The 23,950-nt window shown below is 40.1% G+C and overlaps 2 protein-coding genes across 4 annotated transcripts in view; both read right to left on the bottom strand.

The window, feature by feature from the left end:
* Positions 1-8,314, bottom strand: part of ZC3H13 (zinc finger CCCH-type containing 13) — a 45,895-nt gene extending 37,581 nt beyond the window's left edge. For 2 of the 3 annotated variants that reach the window (XM_053969907.1, XM_053969909.1), the window contains exons 1-3: positions 8,176-8,314; positions 2,249-2,374; positions 1,703-1,812 (exon numbers count right to left, since the gene is read on the bottom strand). In XM_053969907.1, coding sequence (XP_053825882.1) covers positions 1,703-1,812; positions 2,249-2,365 — 227 coding nt within the window. In that variant the 5' untranslated portion in view covers positions 2,366-2,374; positions 8,176-8,314. The remainder of the gene's footprint in view (positions 1-1,702; positions 1,813-2,248; positions 2,375-8,175) is intronic. The other variant, XM_053969908.1, reaches the window with a different exon arrangement.
* A 1,515-nt stretch (positions 8,315-9,829) lies between these two features.
* CPB2 (carboxypeptidase B2) lies at positions 9,830-22,964 on the bottom strand. The gene is made up of 11 exons (XM_053970258.1): positions 22,873-22,964; positions 19,493-19,568; positions 17,467-17,591; positions 17,267-17,375; positions 16,629-16,730; positions 15,973-16,077; positions 13,302-13,418; positions 12,764-12,854; positions 11,342-11,544; positions 10,221-10,305; positions 9,830-10,097 (listed from the first exon to the last, which is right to left on the bottom strand). Exons 1-11 carry the CDS (start codon positions 22,947-22,949, stop codon positions 9,913-9,915), a joined length of 1,275 nt encoding a protein of 424 aa, XP_053826233.1. The 5' UTR covers positions 22,950-22,964; the 3' UTR covers positions 9,830-9,912.
* Between the last annotated feature and the right edge of the window lie 986 nt (positions 22,965-23,950).

The following is a 23,950-nucleotide window of genomic DNA, read 5'->3' as shown; positions in this document are numbered from 1 at the left end:
TGTCCTACCCAACTCCTTGCAAAGCAGATGAGACTTCCCTGGCAGGTGTGACTGAACACATGCAGACATGCTGCTGTTCTGCTATCCCAGATACTTGAACAAGAATATTGCTTTAAGTGAATTGATGTAGAAGCAGCATTAGTTTGGCTTGCCTGAAGCCAATAAAATTGCATTTGAAATGCCTGGATAACATTTGTGAAAATCTCTCTAATGTTAAATGGCATGAAAATGCCACCATTTTATTATGTACATATTATGTAGCAGCTTTTCCTATGTTTGGCCAAGAGCTATTAGTGGAAACTTTTGAGGACAGGCACAGCTCTTTCATTTGTCTGTTTTGGGGTGTGTGTGGGGGTGGTGAGCTTCCTCCCCCTTTTTACTTTTAAGAACACCTTTATTAAATTCTGAATGTGCCAAGCAAATAAGCAGGAAGACTTGTCCTTTGAGTTTTCATACAGTCTTAGTAAAAAAGTTAGCAATAAGAAGGAAATCAATGTTTTTCTTAAATGTCAGTGGTGACAGTGAAGCAGAAACACAGCTTTAATCATTAAAAGAAATGTCACTTTTTTTCAAATGACCAAGCAGAACTATGCACTGAGTGTTCCAAACACTGAAAGCAAGGAGAAAATGACATTTTAACAATTTTAAAATTTAATCCCTACCAGTAAATCACTTACTTTATTCATTTGGAACATTCAGCGCAGAACAGAGTAAAATCTTTTACACACAAAAAGAAACATTAAACTCAGTGATGTATTTTGTATCCCAGCTGCTACCACCTTAGAAGCAATGGAAGATCAAACAAGTAAAGTCAAGATCACCCTAGGAGTATGCCATAGGAATAGGAAAAAGAACCAAATACAGAACCCTAACCTCATGCCAGCCTTCCTCTTGTTGCTTTACTCATTGATGCTTCAGTGTGCCCATCCATAATCTATCGGTAATACTGGCATTATGAAGGACAGCTGTTTGTAAATTGTGAATCCTTCACAGAGATACTATGCTAAAACAATAACATCTTTCCGTCCTTTATAGCAAGAACACTACGAGCTTACTGCCATACTTGGTTTCAGTTAAGTTACGTGCTATGCCACACGAAGGACAGTTGAAAAAAAATTAAATTTTAGAGACATACGAAGAGACATATAATAAAAAATATTCTCTTTTGAAAAATTAGGTAATTTTTTTGATCTCCCCCTACAATACAGGACATTTTTCAATATCTGACAGATAAAGTCACAAAGCCATGTTTTGAAGAGTTTTCTCATAACATGAGAGAAAGGATAGACATTCATCACGCAACATAGCAAAGGCAGAAGGGCTGTGAGTGTGAGCACCACTGTAAGTAATTGCAAGCCAACATTTTAGTACAGGACAGAAAAGTATACCAGAAAGCAGCAGTGATACTCTGCCAAAAACAAAAAAGTACTAAGGCACTTGAACTTCCCATTTCAAGTAACATATAGTTAATCTGTATCCAGTCAACCATTCATTTTTTTAAAGCTGTATACACACAAAAATCCTGCACATTGCCAAAATAACTGTTTTAAGCAGCTTCATAAGGCAGTCGGTTATTGATGTAACACACAATTAGGCACACCACAGCATTTCACTTTAAAAAAAAACAACAAAACAAAAGACAGAGTTGCAAAAGCTATTTTCCTACAGCATGTGAAGAATTCAAAGTGAGTTCTTGATTTACCTTCTATAACTGCTGCTATAGCCTTTACCTCGTGGTGAAGGGCCATGTACGAATCTACATGTGTTCCCATAGAGGCAGTTGCCAGTCTTCAGCCAGTTACGGCACTGTGTCTAAGAGACAGACATTACTGGGTGAATTTCACACTCCTTTCTGGAAATACCATTGGTGTGAGTGTGGCAGAACAAACAAATGACTCCACATTAAGTCCCATTTATCTGTAATTTCTGTCCACCAGTAATATAATTGATTAAAAAAAATAATCAACAAAGAGCATCAGGTCTGGCAGAGAAAAATTTAGGCTGGTGGAAATATTATTAATATGCACAGTAACACTGCTCCATCCAGAAGCTGGCACAACACACAGTATTTGAAAATTCTAGTATTAGTATGTTGAACATCCATGCGTTAAGGAGTTCTTTTCACCTTTACTTAACCTCAGCAACACCTGAGCATTTGGTGCTTGTGAGCTACTCTTTCCCACCACATAAATCCTGGAAAAGAAGATGCTGGGGTGGGGAGGAAAAGAAGAACACTTTTACAACTCACCTCTGCAGTACTTCCAGTGCTGGGTCCAAGCCTTTCAAACACACTGGGTCTTCGGGATGTGCTATCGGATATGGTCTTGGTATTTTCCACTGTGACCTTCCTTCTAATTTTTGACATTTTGTACTACTTCAACCAAAAAAAAAAGCAAAACTGTAAAATCCTTCAGTTTGGGGCTATTGACACTGAACTCACACGAATAAAATAGTATGAAGTACGTTGCAAGAGTTGCTGCAGAGGCGATGAACAAAGAAAAAGAAGTCATAAATGAGTGAAATGTATCTAATAACACGGAATGTTTCTGACTTGAGCTAGTCAGCTGAACACCAGTAATGATAATTTTTCATTTTATTTCATGACCTGGTTTGGATTCTTCAGCTTCCCCTTGGGAAAGATCATATGGCACGTTATTTATTTAGGCAGCAAACACCACAGAGGACAGATGCTTTCTTTCATCATGTATTTTTGGTGCACGAACTCAAGTGACTTAAAGTGAATAGAACCTTTAATGTTATTTCACCAACCTCTCAGAAACCAGTTCCAACCACTACAAACACCTCCCAGTTTTGAAACAAATTTTAAAAAATGAGAGCTTTTTATTTTTTCCCCCTTGTTGTATATGACAAAGCCATCTCGCTATCATCCACAGCCTATGTTTGTTATCAGTCTGACTTCTACAACTATTTGGAATTACATGAGTTTAGGAAAAAAAAAACAAACCTCCATAACGATAATGCACTTCTTAATCTGTTAAAAAAGTAGCTCCTTCTCATTAAGGAAAACAGATTTTAAGGAAATACAGCATAACTTTGATAAACAAGAAGCCACAATTCACCCTACCTGAGAAAGGAAGGAGTTACAGTGAAAAAAAAAAACAACAAACCGTATTTAAAGAAAACAAAAGGAACATATATATTTAGCACTACAGATGGTATAAAAAGGGCAAAATGGGCCTCAAAACCTAATGTCCATTCTTTACATTCTACTTGATGAAAACAGAAATAAAATAAATTTGGGAACATCTGCCAGGTGCTCAGCAATTTATATACAGCTCAAAAACACACCTCTTTGTTGTACTGCACTGTGCCATCACCCTCATTAATCGGCAGATCATGATTAGCCAAACACTAATCTCCTACCCTTCTGCTGCTGTCTCTTCTGCTCCTAAGCACACATCACCTTATTTAGAACACACACACACACACAAACTATCTCATACACAAACAGGTTACAAATGACAAAGTTCATCCATAAAGCCAGAATAATACACATTTAAACTAACATCCACCAAAGAGGATTGATACACATTTTCATCATCTGATCAGCAATATGTTCCATACGGTAAGGTTACATTTCAGAGAAACAAAATATTATAATGTAAAAATGTGGACATTTCATTATCTGAACCCTATACTTATTTCCATGACAAGATTTCCCTAGGAGTCTGACACTGTGCATTTTCTACAAACAAAATGCTGTGTTGAAGCTCTTGTGAAGCACGTTAGCACCTTTATAAACAACGGAAGAAAGAAAGTTTACACTGTGTATTTGATATTTCTCAGTAGATCTCTGCTCTACTGACTCCTTCTTCAAGCCCCTGATTATCTGAAGAATTTTATCTCATAAAAAAGGTTCAGATAATCAAGACATTAACCAAGATGTTCAGGGAGGGTAGAAGTTAACCATATGGTGTATACCAAACATTAAAAACAATGGTTAACATCAATTAGTGGAAGCAGACAGTCAAACATTAGAATTTCCAGTAGTATGAAATTATTTGGGTTAGTAAGAACTGTGGAGAACAGAGATTTCCAGAAAGATCTAATTGAGTTAGAGAATTGAATAATACAACAGCAGATGAAATGCAAATAGATAAAATGCAATGCAAACAAGGAGAAATGATTTTGTCTAAATATTTGATGAGACCAAATTAGTCCAGTCTTCTGAGAAAAATAATTAGGAGTCATTGTGGACAGCTCAATGTGCAGCAATAGTTAAAAAGTCTGACAGGATAAACCATTAAAGTTAGAAAGCAAAACAATATCACATCTCACCTAGCTGAGCACCCTTCCATTTCAGGATTCTCACAGAATTTCAGAAAAATCTACTAAATTTCTACAATTTCACACAGTCACATTCTTTTAATAGAAGATATAAAAATCAACTGACACATGCAAAAGCATTTTTAATAAGATAATCATATAACAAATGCCTAATTTGGATTAAATATTTACAGTTAAAAGAGCCATGTTTGAAATAAAAAGTTAGATAAACGACACTGGCAATGGCATAGGGAGAGGGTTCAACACATGAAGGACAGATGAGTCTAATACACAAGTACACACTGACATCGTAACAGCACACAGAAAAATCACATTCATTTTGCCTCAATTCCAATATGCTTTTATTTTCAAAGAAACAGAGGCAAAACTTTCATTTCAAATGTTAATTTTTACCCAGCATTTAGTACCTTTTTGGAATTAACTCGTATAGGACGTTATGATGATGACTAGGCTTAAAAGGAGTTACAAACATGGAGAGGATGAAGGGGCAACATCATCCTAACTGAACAGATAATTTAATTCCAACCACCTTTTTCTCTGTACTTTTGCATATGGAAATTAAGAAGAATACCATTCAACCCTAAATCTTCTAAGGTTTGTAAAACTCCATATTAAAAAAAAACAAACAACAACTTAAAATGAGAAACAAAAACCTGCGCTATTTCGGGTAGCAATCTGTCAGTTCTATCCTCATATTCTGGCCCATATCTACCAGTTTGCAATTAACAACAGATCCTTTATTCACAGAAGAGATATTTCACAATAGATTACTCTAAAGAAACAAACCTGGCATGCTGTGAGTGCACAGCATATTACTTTCTGTATGCACCTATTATCACATGAGGGCCTTGCTCATGTAACAAGAACTGCAATTCCACTGCTCAGTGAATAGATGTTATCCAAGGCTGCAGGATTAGAGTCCAGACACATTATTCTGAGGCAAACTGAGGAATTTCACTTTGTCAAACTATGTATTTCAGAGACTGTGTTTGCAAATGCAATCAGTCCCATTTTCATTCCTTGAGGACCAAGCGAGTTGGAAAAATAAAGAGATGATTAAAACAGTATTGAAAATCTCAGATGGATAACGACAGGTTTTTTGTTTCTGAGAAGGTTCCTTGCTCATAAACAAGTACTGTAAGGGGGAAAAAATGACATGTTTAATTTCCAAATTTCTCAGACTGCACATTAATGGACAACCAAAAACAATTTAAATGGAACATCCCATAAAGATTCCCCTTCTGAAACATTTTTCACCTTCTGCTGTTTTACCACTGATGATCACAGTCCTGCTATCAATCCCACACTGATGGCCAGTGCAGTGACTTTCCATCAGATGTTTGTGCCTCTGAATTACCATCTCCTTATCAAACACTAATGTGGGATTAGACAGCCATGAGTACCAGTGTAGACTGAGCCTTAAGCACTCTCAACATTTCAAGTAATTACTACCAGGATTAAAAAAAAAAAAAAATTAAAATTTCTAAGTAGAATATTATGCATGTCTCTATTTCAGATACATGGCATTGCACTGCTGACTCTGCTTAGGGGCACTGAACTTTCTGCTACTTCTGAAACAGAATGAAGTTTCTGAAACTGAGCAAAGTTAACTTTATCTTCCTAAAATAAATTCTATACCTAAAATTTTAACTGTAAATTATCACTTTTCCATGCATAAATAAGATCCACAACAGCTTTTAAAATAAATTAGAAATACTATAACACTATGATAACTCATTCATGGATTCATCCATGTTATTCTTTAAAGGAAGTAACTTTCCCAGGATGAGAGACAATCTGTTAATGATATTAATTACACTACCATTTGAAGGAGAACATACCACAGAGTGTTATTTACATGAATCATCTAAAATGTGACAGACTTGAGAGAAGTGAGTGCACCTATTGAGCACTGACCAATGAACTGAAATCAATGAGGCATGATATGATTGACAGCATTCACTGAAATTCTGTATTTTTTATTACCAATATTCTTATATTTTGGTGTCAAGCATGCTTAACAATTTTCTTCACAATCAGTGTGATACTGCATAAGTCATAATCAAGAGATATCTGAAACATCTGGTTTTCTCTTAGAAAAACCTAATCCAGCCCCCTGAAAAATGAATCCTGAAGGATTCTACAGGAAAACTTGAAACTGAGATGTAACAGATCAAAAGCAAAGTTCAAAAACAAGAAAACATTTAAGGAGATAAAAATCTCTTTAGGAAGTCCAAGACATCACTCATAAGCATGTCAATGTCTGCGCATGCACACCACACCACACACAAGCTACACACAACATCACTTCAGAAAATCCTACCTGTGAAGAGATAAATAATATGCCATTTCAAATAACAAGCCAAATTACTTCGAAGTCCTACAGATGTTGAGATACAAACTCATTATTAACACTCCTTGATAAACTAAATATGTGTTGAAAACGAAATAGCAGCTGAGAATGGTTCCCTGCACTTTTTAAAATTAAGAGCTTTTACCTGAAAACATTTCGGGTCCTATTACAATGTTAATGCTTCCATGTCACATCACTAATAAAATAACGGTATTTGAAGAAGCTCCATGGGTTTACTACCTAAAAATATTGCTAAAAATAGTAAAATGCATTCATAACGAACCTTCCAAAAGAGCAGTCAAATACTCACACAGAGAAGCCTGTTTGACACAAAACTAGAAATTAATCCAAATTTTAAAACTCCTTGCTGGCAACCCATCACCATAGTAACTTGAACCTATCCCTCTAACTTCATATGTGATATTCTCCATTAGTAGCCATAAGCAACTGCTAATTATGTTTGCACAAGTATGAAATCATGGTTGGCTTTCCAAAGGTGAATAAAAACATCAGGCCACAGCACCATACCAGGAAGTATAGAGTATTCCATGCCTTGTCTAACAAAGTCTTCATATTCAAAGAAGATGTTTCCCCAGACTAAGGGACAGTCTGTGCAGACTGGTGCAGACAGGTCCAAGTTCACTCTGCCTTACACTACATTACCTCCGATCTGTGAGCTGGATCAGCACTTTGGCCTGCCGTCACTCTCAGCAAACCTGCTGAGAAGCAGGGCGCATTATCTTGGGCACAGCCACATAAACCACACTTCTTTAGTTTTCAGGTAATTGGCTGAGTGCGTCCACTCCCGTCTGCACAGAGGAACCGTGAGTGTTCCATCAGCAGCCCAAGATCCCTCAAAGCGCTGGTTGCTAACTCACTGAGAGCCAAACACCTGACCTTCAAGCACTCTTGCAGAAGGTTGACAAGAAATCAACGGTGGAGTGAGAATCCATCCAGAAGCCGAAGGCGAGGCCCTAAGTAGACCACCCATAACACACTAACCCACCGTGCCCGGCTACAAGTTCCGGAAGGGATGGGAGTTAGCTATAGCCGCTACCTGAAGGAATGGTAATGCGGGAATTCATACAAGCGAAATTAGTAGTCCCTCTTGAGCACACAGAGCAGAAACTATTTTACTGCCAGAAAGTGGGAGAAGAGCACTACCGAAGTGGAAGGAAAAAACCCAAACAAAACCAAAATCCAACCGAAAAACCCCACGATCAGGGAATATCCGACTATACGGGAAGCAGACTCCAGCACGACCACCGACTGACGGAACGGCATCCCGGGCACACGGCGGGATGGCGCCTCCGGGCGTTCGCCCCACCCCTCCTCGGGGAGCCCCCGGCCGCGCACCAAGCTGGGCGGCAGCGCGGCCCTTCCCCGCCGCTGCGCTCCGCAGGCCGAGCGCGCCCGAGGCCCGGCGGCCACGGGCCGGGGGGGAAGGGAACACGGGGACCCGCCCCGGCTCTCCACCCCACCCTCCGCGCCCGCGGCCGCCCCGCCGCACTCACCTGCTCCTTGCGCTGCCGAGCCGCTCCCCGCCGCCTCCTCCGCCGCCGCCCGGGGCGGAGAGGGTGGGAGGGGGCGAGGGGGGGGTCCGTCCTCCCGGGCCTGAGCGCGGAGCGGCGCCGGCAGGAGGGGGAGGAGCGCGCGGAGCGGCGCGCGCCCCCGCGGACCCGCCGCTCCCGCCCCGCGCGCCGGGACAGCCGTCGTGGGAGCGCCGCCGCCGCCACCGCCTCCGCGCGCCCTTCCCGGCGGCCCTCGCGCCGCCCGCGCCGCCGCCGATGATGACGACGATGACGACGGCGGTGACGTCGCAGCTGGGAGGGCGGTGGCGGGAAGGGCGGAAGCGGCAGCGCCGCCATCTTGGGGAGGGCGGGGCAGGATCCCGGCTCCGCCCCCGGGGCGGGGCAATGGGGCTGGCGGGGCCGCTGGGGCGGGAATTCCGTGAGGAGTGGCTGCGGGAGTTGGGGGTGCTGGGCCTGGAGGAGGCTCGGGGCTCACCTTATCGCTCCCTGCAATCGCCTTAAAGGAGATTTATCTGAGAGAGCTGGGGCTGTTGGGCCTGGAGGAGGCTCGGGGCTCACCTTATCGCTCCCTGCAATCGCCTTAAAGGAGATTTATCTGAGAGAGCTGGGGCTGTTTGGCCTGGAGGAGGCTCGGGGCTGACCTTATCGCTCCCTGCAATCGCCTTAAAGGAGATTTAGACAGGTCTTCTCATCCTGGTACTTATTGCCAGGATGAGAAGACCTGGTATTAAGCTGCACCAATGGAGGTTCAAGTTGTACATTAGGAATAAAATTCTTCACAGAAGGGTGATTAAACATTGGAATGGATGCCTAGGGAGGTGGTGGAATCACTGTACCGGATGGTGTTTAAGGAAATACTGTACATGACACTCAGTGCCCTGGTCAAATTGACAGGGCGGTGTTGGATTGTAGCTTGGACTCATTGATCTCAGAGGTCTTTTCAACCTCAATGAATCTGTGTTTCCATGAGCTTCAACTAGAACAGGTTGCTCAGAGCCCCATCCAACCTGTCCATAAATGTTTCCAGGGTTGGGGCATCTACCACCTCTCTGGGCAACCTGTGCCAGTGCCACACTACCTGTATTGTAAAAAAAATCCTTCTTTCTTAGTTTAAACCTGCCCAATTTTGGTTTAAAACCATTGCCCCTTGTCCTGTCACCTTACAGAGTCTTCAGGCCAGTGCTGTGCTGCACCAAGCCCTTGGCTGCCGAGTGAATGGACTTGGCTGGTTGTAGTGGAGCAGCCTCTGGGCACTGCACTTGGTGGTTTGGCCACTTGTGTGTCCTCAATTGCTGTGGCCACCCCTCCTGTTTCACAGGGGACGTGAGAAGTAGGGTTCTTCTCTTGTAATGAAATCCTGTAATAACACAAATGACCTAAATGGGGGAATCTCTTCTGTGGATGGAGTCTGCCCAGTGTGCCCTGTGTCAGTCAGAGACACTTTCACCTGGAGTTCCCACTACCTAGTGGGACATGGGTGCTTTTTTTTGCCCTTACACTGTGCTCTATCTATTATACTTGTGGTGCAGTGAGCTACCATTGTAGATATAGGTATATAAGTATGACTGAAAAAACCTGTTGTGTTTTAAAATGCAGGGGGTGCAGTCATTCTAGAGTTTTGCCTATGAGAAAGAAGTTTAATAAAGGAGCAAGCTTCTTTTTTATTACATTTTTGTAAGTAACTAAGTGCAGTCATGCTGGAATAAATTATATTCAACATCACAAATTTTGTAGAACGTGTTGAGCTATCTCTTTGACAGCAGAAAGTGCTTCTAAGCAAGTTGGCTTGATTTCTCGAGGAGGAAGCAAAAATCCGTAAGTTCCTGTGTCACGAAGCTCAAAGGTAAAAGAATATTTAATGCCAAGATCATAAGCCCAGTCGTCAGATCCTCCAGGAGCTAAATCTATGTGAGGAAGGGAAAACAGAAAAATTGCCTGAAACCAGAACTTCTTCTGTTCAAAAGCTATCTTCTGATGCTAGCAAAGACATACTATCTTGCCTTTCATTGCAGTAAAGTCATACTTACAGATTGTTTGTGCACCAGCACCAGGTCTGTAAGTTTTCCAAGTTGTCCTCTTTATAGCTTTAGCTGCTTTCTGTGCCAGACTTTCCTGAAATTAAACAAAACATTATTACCTTTAAGGCCTTGTGACAACAGATTAAATGTACACAGTTAGAATTTACTTACAGTGTGCTCAGGATTTCACATAAAAATAATCAAATAATCATATAAAAGGTCCTAGAAAACCCACTGAATAAAAGTGGTAAGAGTTTTCAGCATATGCCCATGCTACAGATTGCATTTCTGCTGCAGAGAGATAAAAAGTATGGATGGGACCTTATCCCCACTTCTGACAGTAAATTATTGTCAAACCATTTGTTCTCATTCATCTCATATTATTTTAATTTTCTGCCACAGTACTTAAGTCACTCTTTATTTAAGTAATATTGACAAATATGGCAGGAAAATATTTTAATTGAGAGAACCCTACTCTTAAGCCATGAAAAAGACTGAAATGCCCAGAATCAGTGCACCTCTCTCTGCTTTACAGGGAAAGAGTAACTGCTGTGTTTTGAACTTCACTGTTTTCAGTGAGAGTTTGTGCTGTGTCATTTGGTGGTTCAAGAAAGTAAAATTCTACATATGCTGGATATATTTTTCATCCTACTACTAAGACAATTTTAAATAAGTGTCCCTAGCAAAAGCCATAATAAAAGTAGCAAGTATCCACCAGAATACCTCATTGCTTAGGTATGTAAAGGGTATTTTTAGTATAACACACCCAATTAATTTCACAGTTTATATAAACCATAAAACATAATGAAGAATTTGCACATATGTATGTTTTCAAGATATCCAGAACAACAGGACTCTGCTCTTCTAGTAGCAGCTTCAACACGTTAAGTGTTGTTGATGTGTAATAAATCTGGAATATTTTCATTTTTCTGTAGCCTTCAGAAGCAGCTTGCTGACTTACACACTACTAGACCAGCCCAGACTTTTTTAAGTTGTTAATGACCTCAGGAAAAATGTCATTTCCTAATTCTTGATCCTCACAGCATAGTGATTCCCTCATTACAAGACTGACCAAGATGGGTGAACAGTTCTGAGATAAGTGTGAAACTTCTGGAGGTGGGAAAACTTACCAGCTCCTCATGGTCCTTGCTTTTGTTTGTAGTGTAAGAATATGGAAACAACACCAACTGGGAGTAGGAGTGCATGGTTATGTAGGCTTTAATGGTGTCCTTGTGGTCTCTGACAAAGCGAGCCACTGCTTTCACTTCAGGCTCAGACTCTGGGTAGGGTCCACAGTATATCTCCCGGCATTCAGAGTGAGATGCTCCTGGACCTTTAAACAAAAAGAAAAAGTGCAGTTTTACTCCTTTACTTCTTCCCTTCTGCATTTCTGTTCATGAAAAATGCAAGAGTATGAAATGAGAGAGCAGAGTATGGTGCTAATACACAAGAAATCATGGATTCCACCATGCTATGGAAAGAACTTGCATCCTTGTAGAAATCTCTGTAAGCCTACCAGGATTTCTCACCTATTGTGCTCTTACAAACAATCAAGGAGAAGATGTAGAAAAAAAGTATTCAAAGACTGGATAAAAAGTCTTAGAGGAGAGGATGAATATGCTTTATTTAAAATCATCACATGGTTGAGAGATCACATCTTAAAATCTAGAAGAACTACAGGAAAAAGGCAATTCTACATGATTATTTAATTTTGTGGGAAAGCAAACTCCCAATGGGAAGCTGAGAAAACAAATGAAAATTTTTAAGAAAAATTAGCGCTGAAGAAGCGCTATTATCAAGAAGACAAATAGGATTATCAAGAAGACAAATAGGATTCACCACTTCTGTCTTCAGAATAAGACCAAATAACTTTCTAGAAGCATTCAAGATCTTTAGGGGGGAAAAATGCATGTTTTTCTTGAAACAACAGCTGTGGATGGTTGGGCAGTGGTCTAGAATGACTGAAATCCATATAGGAGTTTAGTGTCAGCACTGAGTGAAGTCAGATCTGATCGATAGGGTAACATTTTAAGGCAGCTATTCTGCAGACTATGGAAAAAACTTGTCAAGTACTAAAGTGCCTGCAGTAATTAAATATGATATAGTCTTCATAAGAATCACTAAGGGCCAAAAAATCTTGGTCAGCTAGGCATTATGGAAGGATGACTGAGCTGATCAGTTTGTACACCACAGTGGAGCATCTACTCAGCTGGATAGTGCAACAGGCCTTGGGTGACATGGCAAGGGCCACCTCTTCCCTCTTTCTTTCTTCCCACCAACAGCCACCTCAGGTGTGTCATGGTGTGATGCAAGGGGCTCTGTTATGCTGGGAAAAGGTTATTCCATGGTGTGTCATCTGGGAATGAAAAATCCTGAGTCCCAGAAGGAATTATCTAAAGCTGGGAAAGTTTTCACCGGTTTATAATAGATATTTAGCTGCATTTGTCTTTGCACTAACTTCGCGGAACAGTAGATGAAAATGTTTTCAAAATCAAAAATTTTAATGGCCAAAAGTGAGGCAGGGGTACAATAGGAAGAAAAATATGTCCTACCACACCAGTGTGCATCAAAATTCCTGTTCATGTCAGTACCAATGCACTCGCTGTTACCATACGAGGAGCGGCTTTTTCTCCACAGCCGATTCTATGGGAAGAGACACACAAGCCATGTTCATGGAAAAATGCTGAAAAGGTCAATGTACCACCTCACTGGTTAGTTAAATGTGACTTCTCACTTGTGCCTCTACAGTTCTGTGCTAGTGAAGACCAAGGAAGATTCTAAAACCAGTCTGCTTGCCAGCAAGGCTGGGTGATAAAAGGAAATGTTGGGTAGGATCAGAAGTGATCACATTCTGATTTCAATGGAATTTGGACTGCGGAAGGAAGCAGGAGACCTACTGTTTGGCTAGGTATGTGAGTTTAGGAGCAGAAATACAACTTTCTGTGGGAAAGGATGCAGAAATTCCAAGTACAGAATAAGTTTGGGGTGTGCAGTTCCAGGATGATAACTATGCCCTAACCATGCACAATGATAATTCCCATAAATAGCAAATGAGTACCTTGAACAACCTTTCAAAAAAGGTCTACATACAGAGGGGTGGCTCCATGTGTATTCATAGCCATCCACGTTTATCACAGGCATGATGTAGAAATCGAAGTGCTCCAGAAGTGTTGTCATGGTCCGATCTCTCTCACGCACATGGATTGCCTATAAAGCACAGGGGAAACATATTAAAAGCATTTGTAATTGTTATTTTTCTTACCTTCCTGCAAAGGTACCTGGTGGTATGTGTAAAATAATTGTGCAATTATCAGAGCAGTCTACCTGAGTCTGATAAGGCTCATCATGTCATGGAAATGGTTAAACAGCAAAGAAGCTCTCTGCTCAGAAGTGCCACAGGGAAAAATTGATACAGTCAGTCAGAGACACTGCAGTCCTTTAGTGTTAGTGGGTGGTCATGAGACAGAAATGAACCCTATTAATAGGAAAGTTTGAGCTTTTGCTGCCTGTGTAAGTAATAGAAACCTTCCCTCCTGCCCAAAATACAGCAAGTTCCAAAATAACAAGTAATATTTCAAATGGCTGCCGTACATAACATTATTTATTCTGGTTGCATTGTGAGTTTAATGCAACTGTATGTCAAGAGTCAGTATGATCTACATTGCTAATTTTGCCTCACAGCTTATTTTGAAGGCTTTAGTGATACTGAACCTGGTTGTTGGTCCATGACAAAGAAATAAATTTTAGTCTAGATGAGTGGATTTGTTACTATTAGAGTAGACTAAGTCCTTCATCATCCTTGTTTTTTCTTTATGCCTTACTTAGATCACCTTTTTTCATTTTAAATCCTTCCTAGTTATCCTCAGGCAATGGGCTTCCTTTGACTAAATAAGAAATGTCAATCTTTCTACAATCTCAACGACAAAATTAAATTATAAAAAGTGGAGCCATTATAAAGAATGCCTAGGATTTGCTAGGGAGGGCTGATGATTTTAGTGCATGTGTGCAGATGTGTATTAATGTCAGATTTTAAAACATTGCTTCATGAAGACATACAGAAACAGAATTTGAATTTAAACCACGTAAATTAGATCAAAGGAATGGAGAACCTAAATGTTCAGCTTGTTACTTCTGAAAAATGCTGCAGGGACATGTCACTGGCAAAATGACAGCACAGCTGGTAATTATTTGGAGCAGCATGAAAAGGGCAAATGCATTTCTATCCAGTGGAACCTTGCAAGCTGGGATTATCAGAGGGGCACAAGGTACATTCAGCTGTATCTATCCTTACCTCCTGCAATATCCTTTCAAATGTTTTAGGCATTGAGATTTTATAGTTGTGATTGATAACAAAAATAAATACATTTTTATTGTTATTACTGTTATCATCATCATCCATATTACTTAGTGCCGTCATGGCCAAAACATAATTTACATTTCAAGGACTTGTCTATGTTGTTTCTCTGACTATAGTACTGGTGATTGTGAAGTCCCAGTGTCATCTAGTTTATTTTTACTGTGAACTTCACTTTTGTGAAAAAGTAATAATAAATAAATATCTCAGAACATTAACTGAGCAAAATGGGCAACCTTGTCTGGGCCAGAAAGGCCTCAGAAGCGTTTTTCTGGTCCATACCAGGGACTGGGTCAGCAGCTCAGCATAAGGAGTTGAATAGAGATGCCTTAAGTTCAACAAGACCAAGGCAATGTATTTTAAAATACAGTTGTAAACTGTTGTTTCTTTTGGTGCACCTTTGTTCCCTCTTCTGAGCAGTGTAGATAATAAAGATACTAAAGATAGATGTGCCTATTTGTCTGTGGCCACACATCAAGGCTGGTTGATCTAAGATCATCAGTGATTAATCTACAGGCTCAACCCATCAGTGATTTTCCAGTTTCCATGAATGGTAGTACAGCTGGGTGTTGTTGGTCATGTTCTGGAGGTCTGACATGAGGGTGTCACTAGCAAGGATAATACCTTCAGAAGAAGGTGGCTTATGTGGCTATTCTCTGCAGATTCAGAAAAAAAAAAAACAAAAACAAATCAGGAGTACAAATGAAAAACATGGAGTCAGGAGGAGCAGTAGCACAGACACAGGAGTGGGTAATGCATCACAGCCAGTGGATTGCTGGTGTGGAGCTGTGCCATGTCTGGAGCAGGTTAGTGTGGGGTACCTATTGCTCTAGAAAGGCATGTTGAGAAGAGCCAAGGGTTGTAGGACCCTTGAGCTCACCCTGTGTGTCTTCTGAGCTGCTCCAGGCAGTGCCAGTTGCAGTAACATGGACACAAGTCACCATGTGCTGTGTGACTCAGAGCCAAGACCACTCCTGCAATCCACGTGGCAGTACAGACATGGCCCTAGCAGATTACCAATCATTGGTACTTTTTCTGGCATGCCCTCTCCATCCCTGACTGTTCATAACAATAAATGTCTCTGTTGAATTTGCTGCACGTACTTTGAAGTTTCTTTCATACTTAATAATACATTTGAGCTCCCTTGCATTCGCTCCCAATGACTTTCTCTCACACACACATACTCTTATCTACTGACATGCACACATGCACACACACACACACACACACACACACACACACACACTGCTATGCTTGCAGTTTAGACATAAATATAATGTGTTGGTCTTGTGGGAGTAAATGGATTAAGGCTTTATGGATCCTAGAATGCAATTGGACGAAGGTAAATGGCATCAAGATCTTTTGCTTTGCTTTGAAAACAGTAATCAGATGTGATTATGTACTCACATGACCTATGAACCACAGGCAAAAAGCAGGAGAAATCCATTCTCTAGCGTGGATACCACAGTCAATCCATATGGCATTTTTTGATTTTTCCTTGCTTTTAGAAATCTGACAAAAGAGAGTTTGCATTCAAATGTCACCACTGTAAAGGTACCACATAAAAGTGGAAATGAAAAGGTAACCAAGATGGAAGAAGAAGCATCTATCTTGTAAGGAGAGCTCAGACTGATCCTGGGCCAGGATGCAGCCATTGGCTAGGTTTGCATACAGTCAGAGCCATTCAGGCTGCTTGCAAAGACCTAACACCAAGAGGACAGCAAGAGGACAGCAAGACCTGAAGTCAGGTGAGTCTGCCATCAGCTATGCAGGGCAACAAACTAGATTGGCTTCATCATCAACAGAGGAGGGTGTCCACTGTGCCAGTATTTCATGCCTTCGCATGATGGCCTAGATGTGGTAACTTCCTTGTGACCCAGAAAGAAACCTAATCTGGTCAAATGCATTTGCAACAGTAACACATCTTACTAGAACAACTTAGGACTTCTAAAAATCACAAAAAATAAGAATGTAGGTATAGATTTAAGGAAATGTCCTGACCAAACCCCATCATTTACTTACAGTAGTACTTGGAAAGTTTTTGCAGTAAGTCACAGGCGTACCTTCAGAACATAAAGCGGTCGCTTTTCATAGGATGATCCAATATATATTTTCTGGAGGAGATCAGAGTGGACTTTCAGTACTGCCTCCATCCAATGATATATCTGCAAGGGTAAGTGGATCTTCTTAGTAAGTGGATCTTCGTTTTACTGTTTTTCTTCCTCCCTGAAAGTAGTCTAGATTTAAATTCATTCTACCTCCCAAAATTTTTATCTGATGGGAAAGAAAAACTAATAATTCAACCCACCTACCACACGCCTGACTGTAATTTTTGTTAAAATCAGCTGTAAGATGCAGTCACAACACAGTCCAAATGTAGCCCTGAAATTCCTGTTTAGTTCTATTTGTTTAAATTGTTACTGATTTCATGTTTTAAACATTTACATGTTTTGTGACTTCATTTTGCTTCTGTATTTACTGCCTTTGAATGACAGTTTGAGGCAATATATGTGTGAGAGATTTTGTCTGGTGCTTCTATCTATCTCTATGAAAGCATTAGAATAAATAGAACTCTTAATTGTTGTGCAATACAGTGGTAATTATTAACTGCTGATGATTTCTTTCCCTTTATATCCATTCTCAAACATGAGATAAATTTCACCCTTTGCATCTACACACTCTTGCAACAAAAACAGCTTACTTCTTTCATTGAATGGTAGTTTTCATAGTATGAGGAAGATCCGCGAGCATTGACTGTGTCATTGGCAGTCTGTTTTTCAATAATTCCTTGAACATCTCCCATCAAGACTCTGAATAACAAAGGAAGAGCACAACCTCCTGTTAAATAAATGACAAACAATTTTACAGAATCATTCATGACAACAAATAAAAAATACATACTTGTGTTGGATGGTCAGTTGCCTTAACTGAGCTTTTATGCTATTTATGTTGGATGCCCTGACATAGAAATGGACTTCTCTGCCCTTCTGGATGTTTTCAACCACAACCGGTTGCCAGAGAATGACCTACAAAGTTTCCAAAAACATTTTATTTTTTTTTTACTGAGGAAAGAAAAAATATTCTTACTAACATTTAATAAGCATTTTGAAAATAATCAAAGCATATGCTTTCAATTTAAGAGATCGCTTGTAAGAAGCAGTTTAATGTTCCTTGTGATGTGTAGCATTCTGCTACTTCTGGAAGTGAAATGTGTATATTTAAGAAAAGTTTATAATGACTTCTGCACAGAAATTCATAAATCAAGAACAAAGACAAGAACATAACCTTTTCTGAGATAGTATTTCTAGTATAATAGATATATTTAGCTGGTTATTATGTTACATGTTTCAAATGTGCTGAGTTATTTTCCCTGAGGGTATTTGGAGAATTAATGCAGATCAGACCAGTCTTTGTAGTTATTGTATTCTTTGATGACTTTGATCAGGGAGGAAATAAATGCCAGAAGGGGTTGGAATATAAGTCAAGTTGAAGAAGTAATACAGAGATTAGAAATTGGAGAAAAGTAAGAAAATTAGATTGTTCTTGGTAAAATTAAATATTTTACAATAATAAAATCAGAACCCAGCATATTCAATAAAAGACTGAAATTTCAGAACCAATAATACAGAAAGATCTGGGGGTGACAGTTAGCAGTAAATTAGGCATAAATTTAGACTGTGTAAAAATTCAGCATAATTATTGGGTGCATTTTAGGGCATCTGAATTCACCAGACAATAGGGTTTAATTTTTTCCTTTATGGTTCAGTTGCACAAGGAATAGTTTGAAGAATAAATGGTAACCATTAAAATTGGTTGGGAGGTACTGTTTGTGTCTACCCTTTCCCTTTCCCTTTCCCTTTCCCTTTCCCTTTCCCGTTCTTTTTTTTTTTTTTTTTTTTTTTAGCTTCCCCAAATTATAGTAATGGAAACAAATTGTCTGGTTTATAACCTATGAAAAATATTTGGTTTGCATATTCCCATAAATGACTTGGAAGAAAATACCACAAGCCCTCTCTGCATTGAATGTGCTGCAGTTCTTCTTCCTGACTTCCTGGTGCTCCTGTGTACAAGAAAGTGAAGAATCACAGTAGTAAAAAAAAAGATGGAGGAGTGAAGGTTTATATCAGTACAGAAAAAGAGATGTGTACGTGACTTGACTTGTGAAGGTGGAAAAGAGCAAGGAAGGTTATCAAAACGTTTCTGAGAACTTAAGGGAAGGATTGCTAGTAGGGACAGCAGAAGGATTTTAGGGTGGGTGTAAAATGAATAGGAGCCAAGAAAGACAGAGAAAGACCGGGCGTAGACACCTTTGAAAGCTCTCAGTCATATGAAACCCATCCTCAATCATCCTGTAAATTATGGTGATTGAGGAAATGGTTACACCTTTGTTGCAGTGTTGACTTCAAACTGGGAGGGTGTGATTGGGCAAGAAAAGAGATGTCTCAATTTAATTAAATACTCCTTTATCTAATGAAAGATAGAAGTAATAATAATACAAAAATATTAGTTAAGGTATTTTTATCTTCTAGATGCTACCTCTAAAAAAATACCACAAAAATCCAGTCCTGATCTTCAAAGGCGTGCAAGCCATATATAGGTCATGATCACACTGGTCAAAAGTGCTGAGGTTCCCTGGCAAACGTATTTCTACTTACTGTGTGTTGGTGTTTTCCCAGTTTTGTAGTGCCTTAATATACAAAATCAATTGCAGAAATATGAGCTCTGATATAATTAATTACTGAAACATTATGTAAACACATGTCAATCAGAAGGTAGTGAGAAATTAAAACCAAGCATTTCCTGAGCTGATGGATTAGAACAAATGAATGGAAGTGGGCTAGATCTTTCTTGTGAGGGAGAAGCAGTATTAGGGCACCTGGGGGGAAAATTTGGCCTAGAGTTCAGAGAGACAGAATAATCTGTTTACCTCAGTGGTGTTCAGTAAATCCTGAAGAGCTTCAACTTGTTCATCAGTTTGTGGGAGAGCCCACAAAACTTCATCCCTGAAAAACAAGGGTATTTAGGCAAAGCACAGGTACTTGGAACAGCTCCAGTTCATGCAAAAGGGAAGAATCAGGCTTGGCCTCTCTCATCATCCCTGCCTTGGGTGCCTTGAACTCAAAGACACTCCAATAGTGAAGATGCTGAATCTGATTCCAGCCTCTGCATCTACTAATCAGTAAAATCCATGAAAGAGATGGTGCAGGGCTTTAGTAACCAATATTTACTGCTGAACACTGGGATTGCTTCTGGGAGCTGGCACCAGCACCACAGCCACCAGCTCCAGCTAATCCACAGTGCAGCAGCAGCAGTTGAAAACTAGCTAAGAACAGGAAGATGGCTCTCCTGTTGTCCCCTGAGTTTCTCAGTCACCATTCAGCAGAGACATCAGCCCTCCCAGTCTGCCAAAAGCCCTCACAGGTTTGGCAAAAACCAGACATGATGTTTTGTAGATGTGCTTTACTACTTCAGTCAAGTTTTTCTGGTGTCCTCATTTATGTCCTTCTGCTGGTATTGTTTCAGATGGTCTGCACCACTGTCCTCCCCATCTTTGCCCAGTAACTTATATTCCCCTTCTATTTGAAAACCGTGGTTTGGACATGCTGTATGTGACATGGTGCTTCCCAGCTACTCCATGCCTGACACCACTGTTGGTGACAGAAATTCACTTTCTGGAAAGAAAAAAACAGCACTCTGCATTGAGTCCTGATCATCAGTGTCCTGCAAGTCATGTAGTTAAAAATTGTATTGGATAGGTAATTAAAATAATTTGTGTGTGTAGAAGAAGGAGACTCAGGGGAATATCAGACCCCTCTTTCCATTTCCTGGGCTGGGGTGGCTCTCAGCCATCTAATCACGTGGAACTGGTGGCACTGTATAAACCAGGCACGATCAAAGTCCCTTCCAGCCCTGTCTGCAAAGGCTGCCCTGAAAAGAAAACAGGCAGGCTCTCAAAACTAGGGTTTTCAAGCAGCATAACATGATTGTCACAGCTTGTTGCTGTGACTGATTTCAAGCAGAAACCTGACAGCATCTGGCAACCAGGTGATTCATCTTTACTTTTAGCCAGGCTCCAAGCAATCACTGTTGTTTCTCATGCAGAACCAACAACATGCCAACCCTATTTTTGCCTCCACCATCGTTTGACAGAACATCAAAAAACAATCAAGAATAGGCAAGGTGGGCAGTTTGCCTATTTCTTTAGTGCACTCTGAAGTGTGTGTTTGAGGCTACTTTAAAAATGAATGTCTTCTCAAAGCTGAGGGAGTCTTTTCACACAGGAGCCATGAAAAGGCCTGCTGCATCTGGTTTCATTGCATGATTCCCACAGCTTCAGAGCACCATAATGGGGAAGTTGATGTGTATTTGTACTCCACCATTTGTTGCACAAATATTTTATGCGAGTGTGGTAAGTACTGAACAGGTGTTACAATTCCTCCCTAGCTCTTGTGATAAGACCTGAATACACTGATTAAGCTGATCAAAATTCTGCCCCTGCCTTTCAGTGTGGCGAGTATTAACAGCCAAAACTGTAGTTGTTGCCCTTCTCAGTTGCCCTGCTTTGATTTGGCATGGTATCCTCTTTCATCTGTCTTCTTTCCCATTCTTTGTAGAAAACACCCAGGCAAAAGCTTTAATTATTACCCTTATTACCAAGCTCAGAATCAGCCCTCTACCTCCAGTTTCCTTGCCCTGCCTGCTGCCCCTGGACAGATGGACCTGGTCATCTCAAACACACCTCTTTTCTTTCTGTTCTCATGCCCTCTTCCCTGATTGCTTTCAGTTTTTCCTTGAAAAGGGCCTTCTCATTCCTTCTTCCAGTGTTCTGCCAGAGACCCACTGGGCTCTGTCCCTGTTTCCCATATCTTTTTCCTTTCCCTTTTACCTCTTGGTAGAAGTCCAGCTGCCATCCCCACACTACCTTACTCAGATCTTACCCTGTAAGTGAGTAAGTTACGTTTGAGTTAATCTTAGGTGGGTTTGATATCTTCATCTGAGCAAGGCACTATCTTAATAAAGAGACTGGCACTTTAGGGGTTGGGTTAACCTGAGCTAATTTAGATGTGTGTGCTAACCTGAAATTAATTGCCTTCTAAATACACATATTTTTACCCACTAGCTGTACAGAAAGGTGAAGAGGATTTATTCCTACACAAAGCTGTGTAAAAATTAATCTGGTCAGATGAATCTCATTATTTTAGCCATTTTTGTAACTGGGGCTGGAGGGATTAGGCTCCTGCTTTCCAGTGGGAAACACCATATTCTTCTTTAAGAGTCAGATATTCAATGTTCTATTTAAACATGAAATAAATAAATCTTCAAATAGCACAGAGCAATATTGTTCCACTGAATTCACCTAAAACCACATTTGTTTCCCCCTACTTTAACCCTCCCACCTCCATAGCAATCCACAACAAAATATGATTGCATCACAAAGGGAGAGGAAAGATCCTCTTTTTAAGGCATGAACTCAATGGTGGTCATCTCTCACCGGTCTGCAGAGTGGTGCAAAATCACAGAAGGGATACGAGAAATAATTCACGTTTTATTTGTGTATATATTTTAATTCTGGGAGCAGGCTGTATTTAATCCTAAATTGTTCAGCTTTGCTTAAAATCACCACATGAGGAACTTATCCTTTTAGTTCTACTTAATAAAACATTTCAGGTTTTTAAAGCAGTGGTACATGCAGAAAATAAAAGCACTTTGCCTGTCTTCATCTCTGACATATGTTCTCATGTTTTAAGAAAGCATTTGGTTTCAGGGCATTTCTGAAGTTTATCAATAGGTAACAATAAAGCTGCTTCTGAAACATTGTACGAACACCAAATTGTTATTCAAAATGATTTATGCCTGGAAAAACCATCATAAAAGCTGCTTTGGAAAGAAAACAGATTGTTAGCACTTTCTGAAATGGTTTCTCTTTCTACCTCGAGAAGTAATTCATTTAAGATCTTGTTTTAAGGCAAATGAAGAAAATTATTTTTCCCATTAAGTTTCAAAATGCCCTTTATTGGCATTCAAAAGTACTGAATGAACAGAATTGATTTGCACTTAGACCAAAAAGAGTAGTCTTAATATGATTAAAAACATAGGATTTATGGATGCAAAGAAGACTTAAAATAATTTCATTTCCCCCGCCGTCTTTATGTTAAATTGAACCACGTATCCAATTACAAGGGCAATAAATATATGTCAGCCTTTGACAAATGTTTTCTCATGCAACTCAGAATTATTTTGCATCAATACTTTCCCTGTCCCACCCACCACACACTAGAACGCCCAGTAGCATCAGTAGATCTTTACCTTGGAATAGTGAAGAAATGCTTCTCTGGAACCAAGATAAAAAAGGTAAAAAAGAGCAGGTAAAACTTCATCTTCATGGCATTCACAACAAAACCAAATGCAATAGGAAAGCCAAGGGTTCAGGACCCACATTATTGATTTTAAAAATGTTATTTAAAGAGTAGTTAAAATTTAATATTGCTTCTCACTTCAACCCCAAGCTCCTGGTGGCTAAGTCAATATGACAGAGCTCCCTGGAGAGGTGCTGCTCATATTGATGTCGTCCATGTAAGAGAGGATAAAATACATTTTGAACATTTTCATATTGACAAATCACTTTGTCATCTCAGCCTTTTATTTTATTGCAGCTACAAACCACAGACATAAGAAAGAACAGCAAGCACAAAGCTTTTGTAATCATCTAATATTTGTGGAGGTCCAGCAGTGTGCTGTGCATCCAGCTCTCTTATAAGACATCACAGCCAAGCATGAATCTGGTTCAAAGCAGTGGGAATGAGGTTAAGTCCAAACAGAAAAATTCTGAACAGGAAACCTTCTTTTCCTGGCATTTGCTAGGAGAGAAAACAAGGAGCAAGTGAGTTTTGTGCTTTGACATCCATGTATTTTCCTTATGGATGTCATAAGGATTACTTTTCAAGCAAAAGTACAAGTAACTCTTCATCTCATTATTATTAATTTTTGCATGCCCCCAAGGTTTGCTCCTTGTATCTCTATCCACAGTTATCTGTACAGGATATGCTGAAAAGCTGTGTGAATTTGGCATGTCCAGAATATGATCTTCATCTCTGTTCCATGCTTGAACAGCAAATCCAAACTTGACTAAGACACAGCTAATTATCCTGGTTCAAGTCCTCTTCTAGAGGGAATTCATTCCAGAACAGGACTGAGGAGTGAATCAATATGTATAAAACAGTGACTCCAGGGAGCCAAGATCTGGATGTGAATGGGGGAACTAAATTATTTGATGCACTAGTGTAGCTGAGGGTTATAGCTATACCCCGGGTGAAAAATGCCTGGGGCAAGCCCTGGAGCTAAGGTTAGGTAATGCATCCATGAACATCCTCTAGAACAGCTCTGG

This window comes from Vidua macroura, chromosome 2, assembly GCF_024509145.1.
Source record: "Vidua macroura isolate BioBank_ID:100142 chromosome 2, ASM2450914v1, whole genome shotgun sequence".
NCBI lineage: Eukaryota > Metazoa > Chordata > Aves > Passeriformes > Viduidae > Vidua > Vidua macroura.
The sequence above is the reverse complement of the archived record's forward strand: the minus strand, read 5'-3'. Positions and strand labels throughout refer to the sequence as shown.

What these genes read in the sequence shown, in the direction of transcription:
- CPB2 (XM_053970258.1), bottom strand. Translation starts at nt 22,949, where the DNA reads ATGAAGATGAAGTTTTACCTGCTCTTTTTTACCTTTTTTATCTTGGTT. An exon ending in GACCGCTTTATGTTCTGAAG is followed by an intron (nt 16,078 to 16,628) that starts GTACGCCTGTGA and finishes CTCTTTTGTCAG; the next exon opens with ATTTCTAAAAGCAAGGAAAA. An exon ending in TTTTGATGCACACTGGTGTG is followed by an intron (nt 11,545 to 12,763) that starts GTAGGACATATT and finishes TTTTGTTTAAAG; the next exon opens with GTCCAGGAGCATCTCACTCT.